Source organism: Zingiber officinale, chromosome 8A (assembly GCF_018446385.1).
Source record: "Zingiber officinale cultivar Zhangliang chromosome 8A, Zo_v1.1, whole genome shotgun sequence".
Classification (NCBI taxonomy): Eukaryota; Viridiplantae; Streptophyta; class Magnoliopsida; order Zingiberales; family Zingiberaceae; genus Zingiber; species Zingiber officinale.
The window spans coordinates 129,406,356-129,425,054 of record NC_056000.1 but is presented as its reverse complement, the minus strand read 5'-3'; the positions used below and the strand labels follow the sequence as shown (position 1 = coordinate 129,425,054).

Genomic DNA, 18,699 nt, shown 5'->3' with positions numbered 1-18,699 from the left:
CGCAGGTTGGAAAGATTTCCACTACTAATGAACCCAAAAGTTCATCAGCTACCAATGAATCCTACTTAAGTTAATATAACCTAGCCTTAGATGTCAAAGATATAATTGGTTCATTTTCGAAGGTTGCTTTCTCTTAAGTTAGAAGATGTGTTATTAATTTCCATTTGTTGCATCATGGGAGTTATTGGATTATAAATTGTCAACCAACATACCAGAATAGATAACTTGCCTATTTTTCTTGATAACAACTTTGTTATCAAAATAGACACAATATCTATTCTATAATAGTTTAGAAACTGAAATCAGGTTCTTTCTAAACTTAGTATGTAAAGACAATTCCTAATAATCCAAATTTTATTCCTATTAGAGAATAAACCTCTCCCACTGCAACAGCTGCTACTTTTGCAGTAGTGCCCATGTGGACGATGTTTTTTTATTTTCATTTAGTTGTCGGGTTTCCTGATCAGTGGCTCCCATATCTATACACCAGGTACCGGTAGATAACTCCACTAAACATGTATCAACTAATGAATAAAATACACCTATATTGTTCTTAGTTCTAAGAGGACAATCTACCTTAATGTCCAAATTCTATTTCCAATCAATTATAATTGGGACCACTAAGTCTATCCTAAAGTATATCAGCTAGGGATTGACCATCTTCCTAAGAATCACAAAAATATTTGGTTAAGACCAACTCCTTAAAAATCCCCATGAATTTTGTATGCCACGTTAGTGTGGACGTATACAAATTCAAAGAGGAAATTTTATCATTTAATTTTATTATCTCGTCAACCTTACTTTATGACGAATAAACTTAATAGTTGGTCTATCTTTAATCAAATATTTGGTCAAGACTCTAAATTTAAAATAATATTGATTCCTCTAACAATACTATTTAAATTTACCAACACCTCAAAACACCGTGAATTTTGCATGCCACGTTAGTGTGGGCGTATACAAAATCAACATTTGTAAGAGGAGGGTTTTACCCATTAACTATCTTGTCAACGTAACTTTATGACAAATAAAATTATCTCAAACACCGTTAATTTTGTATGCCACGTTAGTGTGGACGTATACAAAATCAATCATTTGTAAGAGGGGTTTTAACCCTTTAATTTTATTATCTTGTCAACCTAGTTTTATGACAAATTAATAGTTGGTTTCATTTGGTCACACAAATAATAGCAGTGACTCGATAGGGAGGATACTATTAGATGTGTCTAAGTGTATACCATTACTTGACACTAAGTCCATTAATAAGATTATGCCCCTTCCTGGGGAAGATCACACGCTCTTAATTAACTTCCTATAGTCATCCAAAATGAAAGTCTGTTCTAGTGATCCATAAACAAGCTCATCCGTTATGGAGGAAGGCACTCAACGCGCAAGCTTGTTTGCATCACTTACAAACCAATAATGGAGACCATGGGATTTACTTAAAATTCCTCTCCCACTTAGTTATTTATAAATGAGGAATTTTAACTATGCTAGCCTACTAAACTTGTAAACTAACATGCACACTCAGACAATATAAAAGCAATAAATAGAAAATATAATTTTCAACTATTATGGCTTTTATAGTTATCCTCCGTGTGTTGTCATCCCAAGCTCTGCCAAATTTGGCCAACACCACCGGGTCTAGCTATCGCATCCATCTTGCTCCTAGTTCCACTGCGCCTCTGGTCCTTAGAAGGTTCCACGCTTTGTAAGATTCGATCCGACATAAATAGAATTTTATATTTTGATCCTATATTCCATAAAAGGAATGTACATGTATCTAGATCAAAAATAAAATCCTAATAAAACTAAATACGACTCCTGCTGTATTTTAATACAATCATGCACACACAGATAAATGCCCTTGACATGTCCAAGGGTCCAATCACACAAACAAAGCCATAATGATTACGTGTGAGACATACAACCAACTCCTACTTTAGTCTCAAATGATGATCTACAACGGCTCAACTAATACCACTAGCCTCTTAGGATAAATTGTTGTTGGTTGCTACTCGGAAAACCTAGAGGTTCCATTGTACAAAAATTTTGTACAAAGGTCTGAACCTTTTCCTAGCTACCATGTGTTCTTTTAAATTAAATTTTGGATCGCCTGCGGAACTTAACACGTTTGATCCAAAACTTAATCTATTCGTTCTTTTAGGTTTTGACTTGGGTCTCCTGCGGAACTTAACACGTTCGACCCAAATCACCTTAAGTTATTAATTCCATTAAATATTAATTTCCATAATTGGTTCCCAGTACTGACGTGGCGAGGCACATGGCCTTCTTGGATATGGGAGCAACCACCACCGACTAGACAAAACCTTTTATAGAAATCTAATATTTAATTTCCTAAAATAACTTTAGGTTAACCGAAAAGAACAATCAAATCACAAGGAAAAGAAAAAACAAAAGAACACAACATCGAAAAACATATTCAAAATTCTAGAATCGTAAGCCTCTTGTATTTGGTATTATTTCCATAAATAACTAGTATGATGCGGAAAGAAAAATTACTAGTTATACCTTGTAGAAAAACCTCTTGATCTTCTACCGTATTCCTCTTCTAACCTCAGACGTTGTGTGGGCAATGATCTTCCGAGATGAGAACCACCAAGCACCTTCTTCTTCCTTACAAGTTTCAGCCATCAAAACTTCTCCTAGGATGAAGAGGTTCGGCCACCACCACCATGCTCCAAGGGATGCTAGAAAAGAGGCTTCTTTTCTCCTTCTTAGATCCGGCCACCAAAGCTATCTCCACCATGAGAAGGTTTCGGCCACACAAAGGAGAGGAGAGGAAAGAAAGGGCCGGCCACACCCAAGGAGAAAAGAGAGGAAAAATAGAATAGAGTCGTTAGCATTGAAGCCTCTTCTACCCTCTCTTTTATAATCCTTGGTCTTGGCAAATAAGGAAAATTTAATAAAATCTTCCTTAATTCTTTTGCCATTGAAAAGGAAATTTATTTAATTAAAATAATTTTCTCTTTTCAAATTATAATGGTCGGCCACTCTTCTCCCCAAAACAAGGAGAGTTTTAATTAAAACAAAAATTAAAACTTCCTAATTTGTTTCTAGAAATTTATAAAAATTTCTCCAATAATTTTAATCCCTTCATGATTGGTTAATAAAAAGAAATTTTATAAATTAAAATCTTTCTTTTAAACATGTGGATAATTTCCAAAAAGGAAAGTTATCTCTAAAAATTAAAATCTCCTTTCAATCTACAAATAAGGAAAGATATTAAATCTTTTCTTAATCTTTTGTAGAAACTAATAAAAGAGAATTTTTAATTTTTAAACTTTCTTTTAAATCATGAATATAATTAAAAGGAAAGTTTTTACCAAAATTAAAATCAACCTTTTAATCTATAAATAAGGAAAGAGATTTTAACTCTTCTCTTAATCTTTTGTAGAATCTTATAAAAGGAAGGATTTAAATTTTTAAACTCTCTTTTAAATTATATTATCCACATAAGAAAAAATTTAAAATTAAAATTCCTTTTTATTTTAATAGGGTCGGCCACATGAATTCACCCATGAACATACCCATGGCCGGCCCTAGCTTGGTCTCCAAGCTAGCTTGGCCGGCCCCTATAGGATGGGTAAGAAGGTGGGTATAGTACTCTATAATTAAGAGGCTACGATAGGGACCGAGAGGAGGAATTGGTTTTGGTCTCCCGATAAAATTAAGCATCCCGTGTTCGCCCCGAACACACAACTTAATTTTATCAATAATAATTCATTCCACTAGAGAACTATTATTGAACTACCGCACTAATCCCAAATTACATTTTGGGCTCCTTCTTATTATGAGTGTGTTAGTCTCCCTGTGTTTAAGATAACAAATGTCTACTAATTAAGTAAGTTACTTTCAACTCACTTAATTAATATCTAGCTCCAAGAGTAGTACCACTCAACTTCATCATCATGTCGGACTAAGTCCACCTGCAGGGTTTAACATGACAATCCTTATGAGCTCCTCTTGGGGGCATTCTCAACCTAGATTACTAGGACACAGTTTCCTTCTATAATCAACAACACACACTATAAGTAAAGACTCATGTATCGTGCGTGTGCGCTTCCCAAGGCAAGCACACTTCTCCAAGTTTTTCCTGAAAAGACTTGTCAGTAAAGTGTCCCTGACACAGTACCTTAACAGGCCGAGCATATCTCTGAAGTGACAGTGGAAGCTTCCATCGTACGTGTTGGGTTTTTCGGGCCGCGAAAACCGCTTTTTCGCGTCGCGGAAACCCCGAATCACCCTAGCCAACGGATCTCATGCAAAGAAAAGATTTTAAAACAAAATTACGAGTACGAGTTTCTACTTAGATCTACTCCTAGATCTACATGAAACGAGTTATACCTTTGAAGCGAAGCCCTTCGCGTTCCCGCTTGTCCAAACGGTGCCGGATCTCAAGAGTATCAAGATAGATACTCCTCTAGAAGTATCCACACGGACTCGTAGGTGGAGAAAACACACAAAGAGGTGTGCTAGCACCTATGTGTTGTTCGGCCAAGTTGAGGAGGAGAGGGAGAGGAAGAGAGCTCCAAGAGGAAGAAGAAGGAATAATGCACTTGAATGTGGAAAATCAATTTGATTCTCATTCAAAAGTGGCCGGCCACTTTCAAGTTGTGTAACTCCCAAAAAATTGCATTAAATGCAATTAATGTGAAGCTATTAAAGAAAATGACTTTGTAACTTCCATGAGGTGGCACCCATGATGATGTGGAGTAACATCATTGGTCCACATCAATGCCAACTCACCAATGAGGTGGCATAAAGTCAAGTCAAACTTGACTTTTATCTTCCTCTCAAGTCAAGTCAAACTTGACCAAATCTCTTCCATGGTTGATCGAATCCAACCATTTGATTCAAGCCAACTTAATATAATGAATTTAATTCATTTAATTAAATTGATTCAATGAGTCATAATCTAAATTAGACTCATTGAACACATGAATCAACTTGAGTCGAACTCAAGTTAGCCCAATTAGGATTACTCTTAATCCAATTTGATTCATCAAATGAATCTAATCCTCTTTGTTCATCATATGAACCTAATCTCCATCTAATTGTCCTTAGTGTGTGACCCTATAGGTTCTTGTAACGTTGGCAATACCCTAAATCCATTTAGGAGCATAAGTAATGAGCGGTATCTAGCAACACATCATTACTACCCAAGTTATAAGAATGTTGAGATCCAACATCACCTTGTGACTACTAATTGTAACTCCTCACAATATATGACAAGTGTCCTTCTATCCTAGACATCTAGATTGGTCAATGTGAGGCATAGACCGTGTCATCCTCTGACCAATCTAAATCTTGAACTCCAAGTAGACTCACTAAATCAAATGAACTCAATATCCTATATTGACTCATTTGGGCATGGCCATGCACTTCGTGGTCTCACTCTATCAAGAATACTGATGTCTCTCCCGTCATATAGGAGGGATAGTGTTAGAGTGTATACTAAAAGTCTAGCTTTTGGTATAAACATTTATCTAGAAATAAGAATCACATTGGTCAAATGTCTACATTTATGATAAATGTAGTTGTTCAATTAATTTATATTGTAGATAACATGGTGTGTGGTGTCACACACAGAGGATCATGTTATCAGTACCTTATAAATTATAAACAGTAACTCACGACCATAATGGAAAGGAACAAACCATTGGAAGGTCGTAGTGTAATTAGGTATTAGTTTATCTTAACTATATAATTACACTAGTACACTTAGAGTGTATTGAGGAGGACCATTAGAGGTCGTTTCTTTTATACTGACTTTATAAAGAAACAAATACCTCAGTTATTATGGAAGTGTGTGCTCTTAATCCTAATATAATAACAAGCACATATATTTGATATTTATTTCTTTAATTTATCAATGGGTGAGATTTAGTTCGATGAATCAATAAGCCCGATAAGTTGGGAAATGATATCACTTATAGTGTGTATTGTTGATTATAGAAGGAAACTGTGTCCTAGTGATCTAGGTTGAGAATGTCCTCAAGAGGAGCTCATAAGGATTGTCATGTTAAACCCTGCAGGTGGACTTACTCCGACATGATAATAAGGTTGAGTGGTACTACTCTTGGACTAAGATATTAATTAAATGAGTTGTCAGTAACTCGCTTAATTAATGGACATTTGACATCTTAAACACAGGGAGACTAACACACTCATAATAAGAAGGAGCCCAAAATGTAATTTGGGATTGGTGCGGTAGTTCAATAATAGTTCTTTAGTGGAATGAATTATTATTGATGGAATTAAGTTGTGTGTTCGGGCGAACACGGGAAGCTTAATTTCATCGGAGACCAAAACCAATTCCTCCTCTCGGTCCCTATCGTAGCCTCTTGTATATAGAGATTTATACCCACACATACTCAGCCTTCTGCTACCCAGCTCTCCAAGCTAGGGCCCCCTAAACAGTGAAGTCTATATGTACTAGGGCAAGCTAGCACTCAATGATCTCGTCATATGCGCTAAGGGAGGTGGTCCAAGCTTGGGTCATATCTACCCCTATGGTAAAGGATTTTTAAATTATTTCTTATGTGGATATCATAGTTTTAAAAGAGAGTTTAAAAATTAAATCTTTCCTTTTAAAGCTTTCTACAAAGATTAAGAAAAGATTTGAAATCTTTCCTTATTTGTAGATTGAAAGGAGATTTTATTTTAAGAAAACTTTCCTTTTAAATCATGATAATAATTTAAAAGAAGTTTAAAATTAAATATTCTCTTTTATTAGTTTCTACAAAGATTAAGAAAAGATTTGATATCTTTCCTTATTTGTAGATTGAAAAGAGATTTTAATTTTAGAGATAACTTTCCTTTTGGAAATTATCCACATGTTTAAAGAAGAATTTTAATTTATAAAATTTCCTTTTTATTAACCAATCATGAAGGGATAAAATTATTGGAGAAATTTTATAAATTTCTAGAAACAAATTAGGAAGTTTTAATTCTTGTGTGAATTAAATTTTCCTTGTTTTGGAATTAGAAGTCGGCCATTATTATTAAAAGAAGAAAATTGTTTTTAATTAAAATAATTTTTCTTTTTTATGACAAAAGAATTAAGGAATTTTTATTAAAATTTCCTTATTTGTCAAGACCAAGGATTATAAAAGAGGGGTAGAGGTGCCTTCATGGGTGATCAACTCTATTATTCTTCTCCTCTCTTTTCCTCGGTGGCCGGCCCTAACCTCTTCCTCTTCTCTTCTTCTTATGGCCGGTGGCAACCTCTCTTGGAGCTCTTGATGGTGGCCGGTTCTAGCTAGGAGAAGAAGGAGAGAAAGGTGGTTTTGTTTCTTGCATCCCTTGGAGCTTGGTGGTGGTGGCCGGACCTCTACTTCTCTTGGAGAATTGTGGTGGGCGAAACTTGCAAGGAAGAAGAAGGTGCTTGGTGGTTCTCATCTCGGAAGATCGTTGCCCACACAACGTCCGAGGTTAGAAGAGGAATACGGTAGAAGATCAAGAGGTCTTTTTAGAAGGTATAACTAGTAATTTTTCCTTTCCGCATCATGCTAGTTATTTATGGAAATAATACCAAATACAAGAGGCTTACGATTCTAGTATTTCGAATATGTTTTTCGAAGTTGTGTTCTTTTATTTTTCTTTTCCTTGTGATTTGATTGTTCTTTTGGTTGACCTAAAGTTATTTTAGGAAATTAAATATTAGCTTTCCATAAAAGGTTTTGTCTAGTCGGTGGTGGTTGTTCCCATATCCAAGAAGGTCATGTGCCTCGCCACGTCAGTACTGGGAACCAATTATGGAAATTAATATTTAATTAAATTAATAACTTAGGTGATTTGGATCAAACGTGTTAAGTTCCGCAGGAGATCCAAGTCTAAACCTTAAAGAACAAATAGATTAAGTTTTGGATCAAACGTGTTAAGTTCCGCAGGCGATCCAAAATTTAATTTAAAAGAACACATGGTAGCTAGGAAAATGTTCAGACCTTTGTACAAAATTTTTGTACAGTGGAACCTCTAGGTTTTCCGAGTAGCAACCAACAATTGGTATCAGAGATAGGGTTTTGCCTCTGTGTATTTGGTATTTAGTTTAATTATGCACATGTCATACATAATTTAGGCAGGTTAATAGTAGGATGTGCTAACTTTGTGGATGCAGGATCCAACTATTATGTCTTTTAGTTATTATGTGTGTGATTGGACCCTTGGACATGTCAAGGGCATTTATCTGTGTGTGCATGATTGTATTATAAAATACAGCAGGAGCTGTATTTAGTTTTATTAGGATTTTATTTTTGATCTAGATACATGTACATTCCTTTTATGGAATATAGGATCAAAAATGTAAAATTCTATTTATGTCGCGGATCGAATCTTGCAAAGCGTGGAACCTTCTAAGGACCAGAGGCGCAGCGGAACTAGGAGCAAGATGGATGCGACAGCTAGACCCGGTGGCGGTGGCCAAATATGGCAGCAGCTTGGGATGACAACACACGGAGGACAACTAGAGATAAAAGCCATAATAGTTGAAAATTAGATTTTCTATTTATTGCTTTTATATTGTCTTTATTGTGCATGTTGGTTTACATATTTAGTAGGCTAGCATAGTTAAAATTCCTCATTTATAAATAACTAAGTTGGAGAGGGATTTTTAAGTAAATCCCATGGTCTCCATTACTGGTTTGTAACTGATGCAAACAAGTTTGCGCGTTGGCTCTGAGTGCCTTCCTCCATAACGGATGAGCTTGTTTGTGGATCACTAGAACAGACTTCCATTTTTAGATGATTATAGGAAGTTAATTAAGAGCGTGTGATCTTCCCCAACGGAAGGAGCATAATCTTATTAATGGACTTAGTGTCAAGTAATGGTATACACTTAGACATATTTAATAGTATCCTCCCCAACGGAGTCACTACTATCACTTGTGTGACCAAAGGGAAACCAACTATTGATTTGTCATAAAACTAGATTGGCAATATAATAAAATTAATAAACCCCTCTTACAAATGTTTGAATTTGTATACGTCCACACTAACGTGGCATACAAGATTCATGGTGTTTGAGGTAATTTTATTTGTCAAAAGATTATATTGACAAGATAGTCAATGGGTAAAACCCTCCTCTTACAAATGATGAATTTGTATACGTCCACACTAACGTCGCATGCAAAATTCACGGTGTTTGAGGTGTTGGTGAATTTAAATAATATTGTTTGAGGAATCAATGTTATTTTAAATTCAAAGAGTTTTGACCAAATATTTGATCAAAGACAGATCAACTATTAATTTTATTCGTTATAAAGTAAAGTTGACGAGATAATAAAATTAATGAATAAAATCTCCTCTTCGATTTTGTATACACAAAATTCATGGAGATTTTAAGGAGTTGATCTTGACCAAATATTTTTGTGATTCTTAAAATATTTGTCAATCCCCTAGTAGTCATACTATAAGAAAGACTTAGCAATCCCAATTGTAATGATTGGAAATAGGACTTGGACATTAAGATAGACTGTCTTCTTAGAACTAAGAACAATATAGGTGTATTTAATTCATTAGTTGAAACATGTTTAGTGGTGTTATCTACCAGAACCTGGAGTGTAGATACAGATGTCATTAATCATGTCCGCAATTCATTGCAGGGTTCCAGGAAACCCATCAACTAAATGAAAATTAAAACACCGTCTACATGGGCACTACTGTAAAAATGGTAGCTATTGCAGTGGGAGATGTTTATCTTTTGATAAGAATAAAATATGGATTTTTTAGTAATTGTCTTTACGCACCAAGTTTAGAAAGAACTAGTTTTCAGTTTCTAAACTATTCAAAGAACTTGATATTCTGCCTCTTTTAAATAACAAAGTTGTTATTAAGGAAAAGAGGAAAGTTATCTGTTCTGGTACGTTGGTTGGCAATTTATAAATCCAATAACTCTCACGATGCAACAAATGGAGATTAGTAACACATCTTCTAACTTTAAGAGAAAGTAACCTTCGAAAATGAACCAATTATATCTTTGGCTTCTAAGACTAGGTTATATTAACTCAAGTAGGATTCATTGGTAGCTGATGAACTTTTGGGTTCATTAGTAGTGGAAATCTTTCCAACCTACGAGTCTTACTTGGAAGGAAAAATAACCAAGAAGCTTTTAAGTCTAAGGGGTAAGGAATCAAAGATATATTGGAATTGGTTCATTCTGATTTGTGTGATCCTATGAGCATCCATGCAAGAGGTTGTTTCAAATATTTCATCTATTTTATAGACAACTATTTGAGATACGGATATGTTTACTTGATGTACCGCAAGTCTAAGTGCTTTGATTAGTTCAAATAATACGAGGCTGATGTGGAGAAACGGCAAAGTAAAAGTATCAAGACACTACAGTAAGATCGTAGTGGCAAGTACCTCTTGGGAGAATTTAGGAATCATTTATCAGAAGTAGGGATTCAATCCCAACTAACTGCACCTGGAACACCCCAACAGAATGGTGTAGGAAAAGGAAGGTATAGGACTCTTATGGAAATAAGTAGATTGATGAGTTATTAAGAATATTATCAAAATCATTTTAAGGATATACTCTGGAAACAGGAGTGAATATAGTACCTTCTAAAGTCAGAACTCTCTACTCATATAGAATTGCTGAATAGGCGTAAGCCTATTTCGAAGCATATTCGGATTCGGGTAGTCCAGCACATATGCAGAAGAGAGACAATGATAAGTTGGACAGGAATTCACTTGTTTGTGGGTTATCCTAGTGAAATGAAAGTAGGTTTATAGTCTTAAAAATCAGAAGGTCATTGTTAGCATCAATGACCGATTTTTAGAAAAGGACTATGTAATAAACCATGTGTTCTTAAGGAAATAATAAAAGGCATGTCTAATCTAGTACCAACTGTATAGGATGAGATATCACAAGGAAACTGCAACACGTATCACAAATGATACACAATTGTAGAAAGTGCCTTGTCGTAGTGGGAGGGTTGTTAGGCAACCTAAAAAGATTCATGTTTTGGGAGAGTTTTTGGACTCGATCCCTGGAGGACATGAACCTGATCTCCGGACATATGACGAAACACTCCAAGATAAAGATGCAACATCTTGGCAAAGAGTAATGAATAATAGAATTAGAATATATGTATTCTAATAAAATCTGGAAGCTTGTGAAACCACCAAATGGTGTAAAAGCTTTTGGGTGTTAAAAGGTCTATAATAGGAAAAGAGGGATAGAAAGGAAGGTAGGAACTTTCAAAGCAAGGCTTGATGAAAAAGGAAACTTTTTCACTGGTAGTCATGCTTAAGTCTATCCGGATTCTTTTATCTATTTGGCAAGTGGATGTCAAGACAGCATTCCTTAATGGAAGTCTTGATGAAAGCATCCATATAAAGCAACCAGAAGGGTTCATTGCAAAGGGCTAAGAGCATCTTGTGTGCAAGCTTAGTCAGTCTATGGACTAAGGCAAAGCTTCAAGATCTTGGAATATCCGGTTTATCAAAGTAATCCAGACCTTTGGATTTATTGAGTAAACGGATAAGTCTTGTGTAAAGGTGTGATGGAAACGCGGTGGTATTTCTTGTACTATACGTAGATAGCATTTTTGATAGTTGGAAACAATATCAAAATGTTGTCAGAAGTAGGGGTATGGTTGTCCAAATAATTCGATATAAAGGACTTGGGAGAATATATATATTCTTGAGATCAAAGTAATAAGGGATTACAAGAAAAGAATATTTTACTTATCCCAAGCTTCATACATCGAAAAATCCTTGCTCGTTTTAAGCATGCAAAACTCCAAGAAAGGTTTCTTACCTTTTCAGGATGGAGTAACTTTATCTAAAGATATGTCTCTGTAGACATCAAAGGAGATAAAGGAAATATAGGCAGTTCTTTATGCTTCGGCAGTTAGACAACCTAATGTATGTTATACACGAGATCAGAAATCTGTTTTGCCAAGGGCATAGTTAGCAGATATCAAAGTAACCCTAGACAAGGACATTGGACTGCAGTAAAGCATATATTAAAGTACCTTAGAGGTGCTAGAGATTATATGCTAGCTTACAAGGCAATTAATTTGGTCCCTGTGGGTTACACGGATTTTGACTTCCAATCGCATAGGGACAATAATAAGTCAACCTCGGGGTTTTGTGTTTACTTTAGGAGGTAAAGTCATAACTATGGAAGAGTGATAAGCATAGGTGTTTTTCTGGACTCCACCATAGAAGCTTAGTATATGGCAAGCCTCTGAGGAAGCCATAAAAGCTGAATGACTTAATTACCTCAAGAAAGACTTAGATATGATTTCTAGTTTGTCCAAAGATTATTACAATTTATTGTAATAATAATGGTGCAGTAACAAACTCGAAGAAACCATGAGTCTATAAGGCAAGTAAACACAATAGAGCGCAAGTACCACCCAATACGAGAAATCGTATAAACGAGGAGAAGTTGTTGCCGCCTAGAATGCATCAGATGATGACCTATAGATCTTTTCACTAAGGTCCTTAAGGCGAGAGCTTTTGATGGACATGTTGAAGGGTTGGGAATCAGATGTATGGCAGCAGATATGGCAGCTTAGTCTTTTAGTATAAGTGGGAGATTGTTAGAGTGTATACTAAAAGCCTAGCTTTTGGTATAAACATTTATCTAGAAATAAGAATCACATTGGTCAAATGTCTACATTTATGATAAATGTAGTTGTTCAATTAATTTATATTGTAGATAACATGGTGTGTGGTGTCACACACAGAGGATCATGTTATCAGTACCTTATAAATTATAAACAGTAACTCACGACCATAATGGAAAGGAACAAACCATTGGAAGGTCGTAGTGTAATTAGGTATTAATTTATCTTAACTATAAAATTACACTAGTACACTTAGAGTGTATTGAGTAGGACCATTAGAGGTCGTTTCTTTTATACTGACTTTATAAAGAAACAAAGACCTCAGTTATTATGGAAGTGTGTGCTCTTAATCTTAATATAATAACAAGCACATATATTTGATATTTATTTTTTTAATTTATCAATGGGTGAGATTTAGTTCGATGAATCAATAAGCCCGATAAGTTGGGAAATGATATCACTTATAGTGTGTATTGTTGATTATAGAAGGAAACTGTGTCCTAGTGATCTAGGTTGAGAATGTCCTCAAGAGGAGCTCATAAGGATTGTCATGTTAAACCCTGCAGGTGGACTTACTCCGACATGATAATAAGGTTGAGTGGTACTACTCTTGGACTAAGATATTAATTAAATGAGTTGTCAGTATTTAATTAATGGACATTTGACATCTTAAACACAGGGAGACTAACACACTCATAATAAGAAGGAGCCCAAAATGTAATTTGGGATTGGTGCGGTAGTTCAATAATAGTTCTTTAGTGGAATGAATTATTATTGATGGAATTAAGTTGTGTGTTCGGGGCGAACACGGGAAGCTTAATTTCATCGGGAGACCAAAACCAATTCCTCCTCTCGGTCCCTATCGTAGCCTCTTGTATATAGAGATTTATACCCACCACATACTCACCTTCTTACCCAACCAATAGGGGCCGGCCAAGCTAAGCTTGAAGCTCAAGCTTAGGGTCGGCCAAGCCTAAAGGTTGGCCTTAAGGTGGCCGGCCAATAGCTTGGAGCCCAAGCTTAGGTGGCCGACCACATCATATTAAAAAGGATTTTTTAAAATTATTTCTTATGTGGATATCATAGTTTTAAAAGAGAGTTTAAAAATTAAATCTTTCCTTTTAAAGCTTTCTACAAAAGATTAAGAAAAGATTTGAAATCTTTCCTTATTTGTAGATTGAAAGGAGATTTTATTTTTAAGAAAAACTTTCCTTTTAAACCATGATAATAATTTAAAAGAGAAGTTTAAAAATTAAATATTCTCTTTTATTAGTTTCTACAAAAGATTAAGAAAAGATTTGATATCTTTCGTTATTTGTAGATTGAAAAGATATTTTAATTTTTAGAGATAACTTTCCTTTTGGAAATTATCCACATGTTTAAAAGAAGAATTTTAATTTATAAAATTTCCTTTTTATTAACCAATCATGAAGGGATAAAAATTATTGGAGAAATTTTTATAAATTTCTAGAAACAAATTAGGAAGTTTTAATTCTTGTGTGAATTAAATTTTCCTTGTTTTGGGGAATTAGAAGTGGCCGGCCATTATTATTAAAAGAAGAAAATTGTTTTTTAATTAAAATAATTTTTCTTTTTATGACAAAAGAATTAAGGAAGTTTTATTAAAATTTCCTTATTTGTCAAGACCAAGGATTATAAAGAGGGGTAGAGGTGCCTTCATGGGTGATCAACTCTATTATTCTTCTCCTCTCTTTCCTCATTGGTGGCGGCCCTAGCCTCTTCCTCTTCTCTTCTTCTTATGGCCGGAAACCTCTCTTGGAGCTCTTGATGGTGGCGGTTCTAGCTAGGAGAAGAAGGAGAAAGGTGGTTTTGTTTCTTGCATCCCTTGGAGCTTGGTGGTGGTGGTCGGACCTCTACTTCTCTTGGAGAATTGTGGTGGCCGAAACTTGCATGGAAGAAGAAGGTGCTTGGTGGTTCTCATCTCGGAAGATCGTTGCCCACACAACGTCCGAGGTTAGAAGAGGAATACGGTAGAAGATCAAGAGGTCTTTTTAGAAGGTATAACTAGTCATTTTTCCTTTCCGCATCATGCTAGTTATTTATGGAAATAATACCAAATACAAGAGGCTTACGATTCTAGTATTTCGAATATGTTTTTCGAAGTTGTGTTCTTTTATTTTTCTTTTCCTTGTGATTTGATTGTTCTTTTTGGTTGACCTAAAGTTATTTTAGGAAATTAAATATTAGCTTTCCATAAAAGGTTTTGTCTAGTCGGTGGTGGTTGTTCCCATATCTAAGAATGTCATGTGCCTCGCCACGTCAGTACTGGGAACCAATTATGGAAATTAATATTTAATTGAATTAATAACTTAGGTGATTTGGATCAAACGTGTTAAGTTCCGCAGGAGATCCAAGTCTAAACCTTAAAGAACAAATAGATTAAGTTTTGGATCAAACGTGTTAAGTTCCGCAGGCGATCCAAAATTTAATTTAAAAGAACACATGGTAGCTAGGAAAAGGTTCAAACCTTTGTACAAAATTTTTGTACAGTGGAACCTCTAGGTTTTCCGAGTAGCAACCAACAGATAGATCCCATCTACATCACTCACATCCCTCTGCATAATTTGTTATATACCCAGTAATCGCCTTTATAGTCCACCCAGTTACGGGTGACATTTGGCGAAACCAAAGTACATAACTCCTTATGCAGGGATCTATGGTGACTTCAGGTCTAAGGACTAGTAGTCATACTAATAGTCACATGAGAAAGTATATAACACTCATATAACGATCCATGATACTTTCTCATGGCGGGTCATTCAGTATACATTCTCTAATGTATACCCATGTGTCAACTTGATATCTCTATATCCATGACTTGTGAGATCAAGTCATCGAGTTGACCTACATGCTAGTCTTATTGCATTAACATTGTCCCTGAATGTTAATACTCGAATAGGAATGATTAAGAGTAGTGTTCCCTATAGCATCTCACTATCGATTCAACCAATCGATTGATATAGGTAAGAACCTTCTACTCAAGGACGTTATTATACTTAGTTTATTTGGCACCAATACAAGTAAGTATAATAACCAAACAAATGCCTTTATTAATATATAAAAATATGATACAATAAGTCCATAATACAATCATCAAATGATTAGCTCTAGGGCTCTAGCTAACAGTACGATCTTCTGGTTGTCCATGCCTGGTGTCGGCAGCACCAACTCCCAAAAGGATATCACTGGATATCAGAGGGAGTGTACTGGAAGGCCGAACGGGTTAGCCGCTCGGCCAAGATATCGCCTCTCTGGTGCCCCCATCGGTCGGCCAAGACCTCGCTACTTCTGCGCCTGTGTTCGCTCTGTGTCCACTCGACCGAAGCTACCCTTTGTCACTGTCAAGCCCTGCTGTTAGGCCAAGCGGAGTAGCTGCTCGGCCGAAATTGAACTTGGCCCATATGAAGCTCTGTTGTCTGGGCGAGCGAGGGAGTCGCTTGGCTCGACTTCTGCACATCGTCTCCCTTGAGTGTCGGTCGTTTGACTTCTCTTTGTAGCGAAGGCGGCGGCGGGTCGGAACCTTTCCTTGGTCGGGTATGCTTCGCCCGATCGGCGGGTCGTGACCTCCTCTGTGATCGAGGCATGCTTCGCCCGACCGGTCGATGTCATCTACACATTAATCGTCTTGATTTTGACCCCCTTTGACCTTCACCGTGGCAGCGGAATTGAACCCCTCATTATCATCGCATCATCGGCAAAGCCGAGGTAAATGTCTCCCTTATGTGCTAGTCATTATTCCAAAGTCTAATAGTCACCCGTTATTTACTTCCTTCGTGTTAGTTTTGGAACGGATTAGTGAAAATACTAGAGACGAGCATATTCACTTTTTACCATCATGATTCATAAATTTTGATTTATCTATATTTATATAAAGATTTACTTTAAATCTTGGATCAATTCTCAGTAAATATCTCTCTCAAGCAAAGAAATTATAGGTAAAATATCTTTCATCATTTATTTATCTATATTTGTACCGTGAAAGAAATTTTTACTGATTAACAAATTTTGATGCCCACTATCCAAGTTGAACAATTCGATTCGATTTATTTTTTCAATTCAACAAGAATTTAAAAAAAATCAAATTCGATATTTTATCAATTTAAAATCAGTATTTAACAAAATTTATACCTCTTTTCTATGTTTTTTGAAAAATGGAACGGTACGCAATAATAATCGACGTTCAAATTTAGAATTATTTATTAATTTATAACACTAATGGTAGAAAATGATTGATTAAATAAAAAGAAAATAAATCAAGAGAATAATTTTAAGTCTGATTAGCTTACAATGACACGCAACAAAGGGTTTAGCAAACAAAAGCTATCGAAAATCCATCGAGTTTTCCTGCTCATGGACTGAGTTGATCGTCCCTTTTTTTTTTTCTTTTTTTTTAGTTGGGGTTTCAGCAGATCTCATGTGGCAAAAGGTGCCCGACCCAAGGCCATCCTGAGCGAGGGGTTTCAGCAGATCTCGATCTCCGCCGAGATGGATCAGCAGCGGACTCCCAGCACGGATCCGTCGGCGGCGGAGACGGCGACGCGGCATCCGGCGGTGGCCTGTACGTGGTGCGTGAAGAAGCGCAGCACGCGGACCCGGCCCTTCACCCGCATCCTGGAGTCGACCTCGATCGCGGTGACGGCCCCGGGAGGGGGAGGCGGCGGCGGCGCGGCGGAGGGCAGCGGGAGGGCGTCGACGGCGAAGGAGGCGGCGACGTGCTGCGTGCGGCCGCCGGCTATCTGCCCCGCGGGAATGAACGCGAACCCCACCTGCATGCCGGCGTAGGCGAGCTGGAGGGTGCTGTCGTAGTGGGAGAAGGCAGCGCGGTTGGGGTTGCGGACGGAGGCGTACTGGTTGAACGTGAAGCGTAGGGTGCCGTTGGCGACGGCGAAGCCGGGGAATTGGACGGCGGAGACCTGGATCTCGGGTTCGCGGGGACGGAAGAGGACGAAGAGGGCCACGGCGGCGGCGGCGGAGACTAGGAAGAGGAACGCCGTCGCCAGGAGGCAGGAGGCGAGGTTGGTCCCGCCGCCGCCTCCGCCGCCGCCGTCGCGAAGCTGGCGGTGGTGAGGCGGGGGCGAAGTGGCCATGGCGGAAGCCGAATTGGGGTTTTGCCTTGGATTTCCCCTAACTGATTCTCCCAAATTGTGGTAGGGTTTTGTCCTTTGTGTTGTCTCTCATTTAAAAGCTAATAAATCAAAATTAAATTGATTTGTGTAGAGGAAGAGAGTGGGGAAGAGACAACTTTTTTATGACTACTGCTTTCACCTAATGCTGTACTATCAGTTCTATTCAACTCAAACTTTAGTATTTTTTCACATATTTTCTTAATCCTTGATCAATTTTTTTAATGAAGACAAAAGCAAGGCTTATAATTAACACATGGATTAGGTTTGGTTCCATGACAATGGATTCCAAGTAAAACTAAGTATTCTGTTAAAATTTAATTTAATTTGAATAAATCAAAAAATTTTGATGTCCTATACGATAGTCATGGCTTCCTATCTTCTCTATAGTCGCAGCTCATTGAGAGCTAGATCAACACAAACATGTGCATCTCTTCAGTGAGAGCTAGATCAGCAAACATGTGCGAAAACAATGTGGTGTGACACAAAGGAATGAGGTTGCTAGTCTGCTTGGATACTTACAATCCTAGCCATGGTCAGGGCATCTCCTTTTCCTAGCTGGTTTGACACGACCAGGTTGAACACCTTTTGTCCTAAAAGAACACTGCAACTCGCAACTGCAGCTCTTTTGCTTTCTTCTTTAGAAGACACGCAACTACCATCTTGGAGCACCTGTAGGGTCGTCTTAAGAGCTAGTGGAGGCAAAGCCAGACAGCACTTGAACTCGGCACTGGATGAAGGCATCAATGTGACAAGTTAGATATGTTTTTCATAATCTGATATTCAATTATGCATCCGCTAAAAAAACGAAGATTTTTTTAAAATAGGTTTTGAGTTTGACCATTCACACCTCAGAGAACAACAAATACAATCGCAACATGATTTCCTCAAACAGACATCACTCTTGCAAGTTGCAAAACATTAACATGCTCTGTATGCAAAACATG

General features: G+C 37.0%; 1 protein-coding gene across 1 annotated transcript; it reads right to left on the bottom strand.

The window, feature by feature from the left end:
• Positions 1 to 17,083: 17,083 nt before the first annotated feature.
• Positions 17,084 to 17,896, bottom strand: LOC122012846. The gene has a single exon (XM_042569504.1). It carries the CDS (start codon positions 17,714 to 17,716, stop codon positions 17,120 to 17,122), a length of 597 nt encoding a protein of 198 aa, XP_042425438.1. The 5' UTR covers positions 17,717 to 17,896; the 3' UTR covers positions 17,084 to 17,119.
• Between the last annotated feature and the right edge of the window lie 803 nt (positions 17,897 to 18,699).

Bases quoted from the DNA above. Each gene is read 5' to 3' on its own strand.
- LOC122012846 (XM_042569504.1), bottom strand. From the start codon at position 17,716: ATGGCCACTTCGCCCCCGCCTCACCACCGCCAGCTTCGCGACGGCGGC.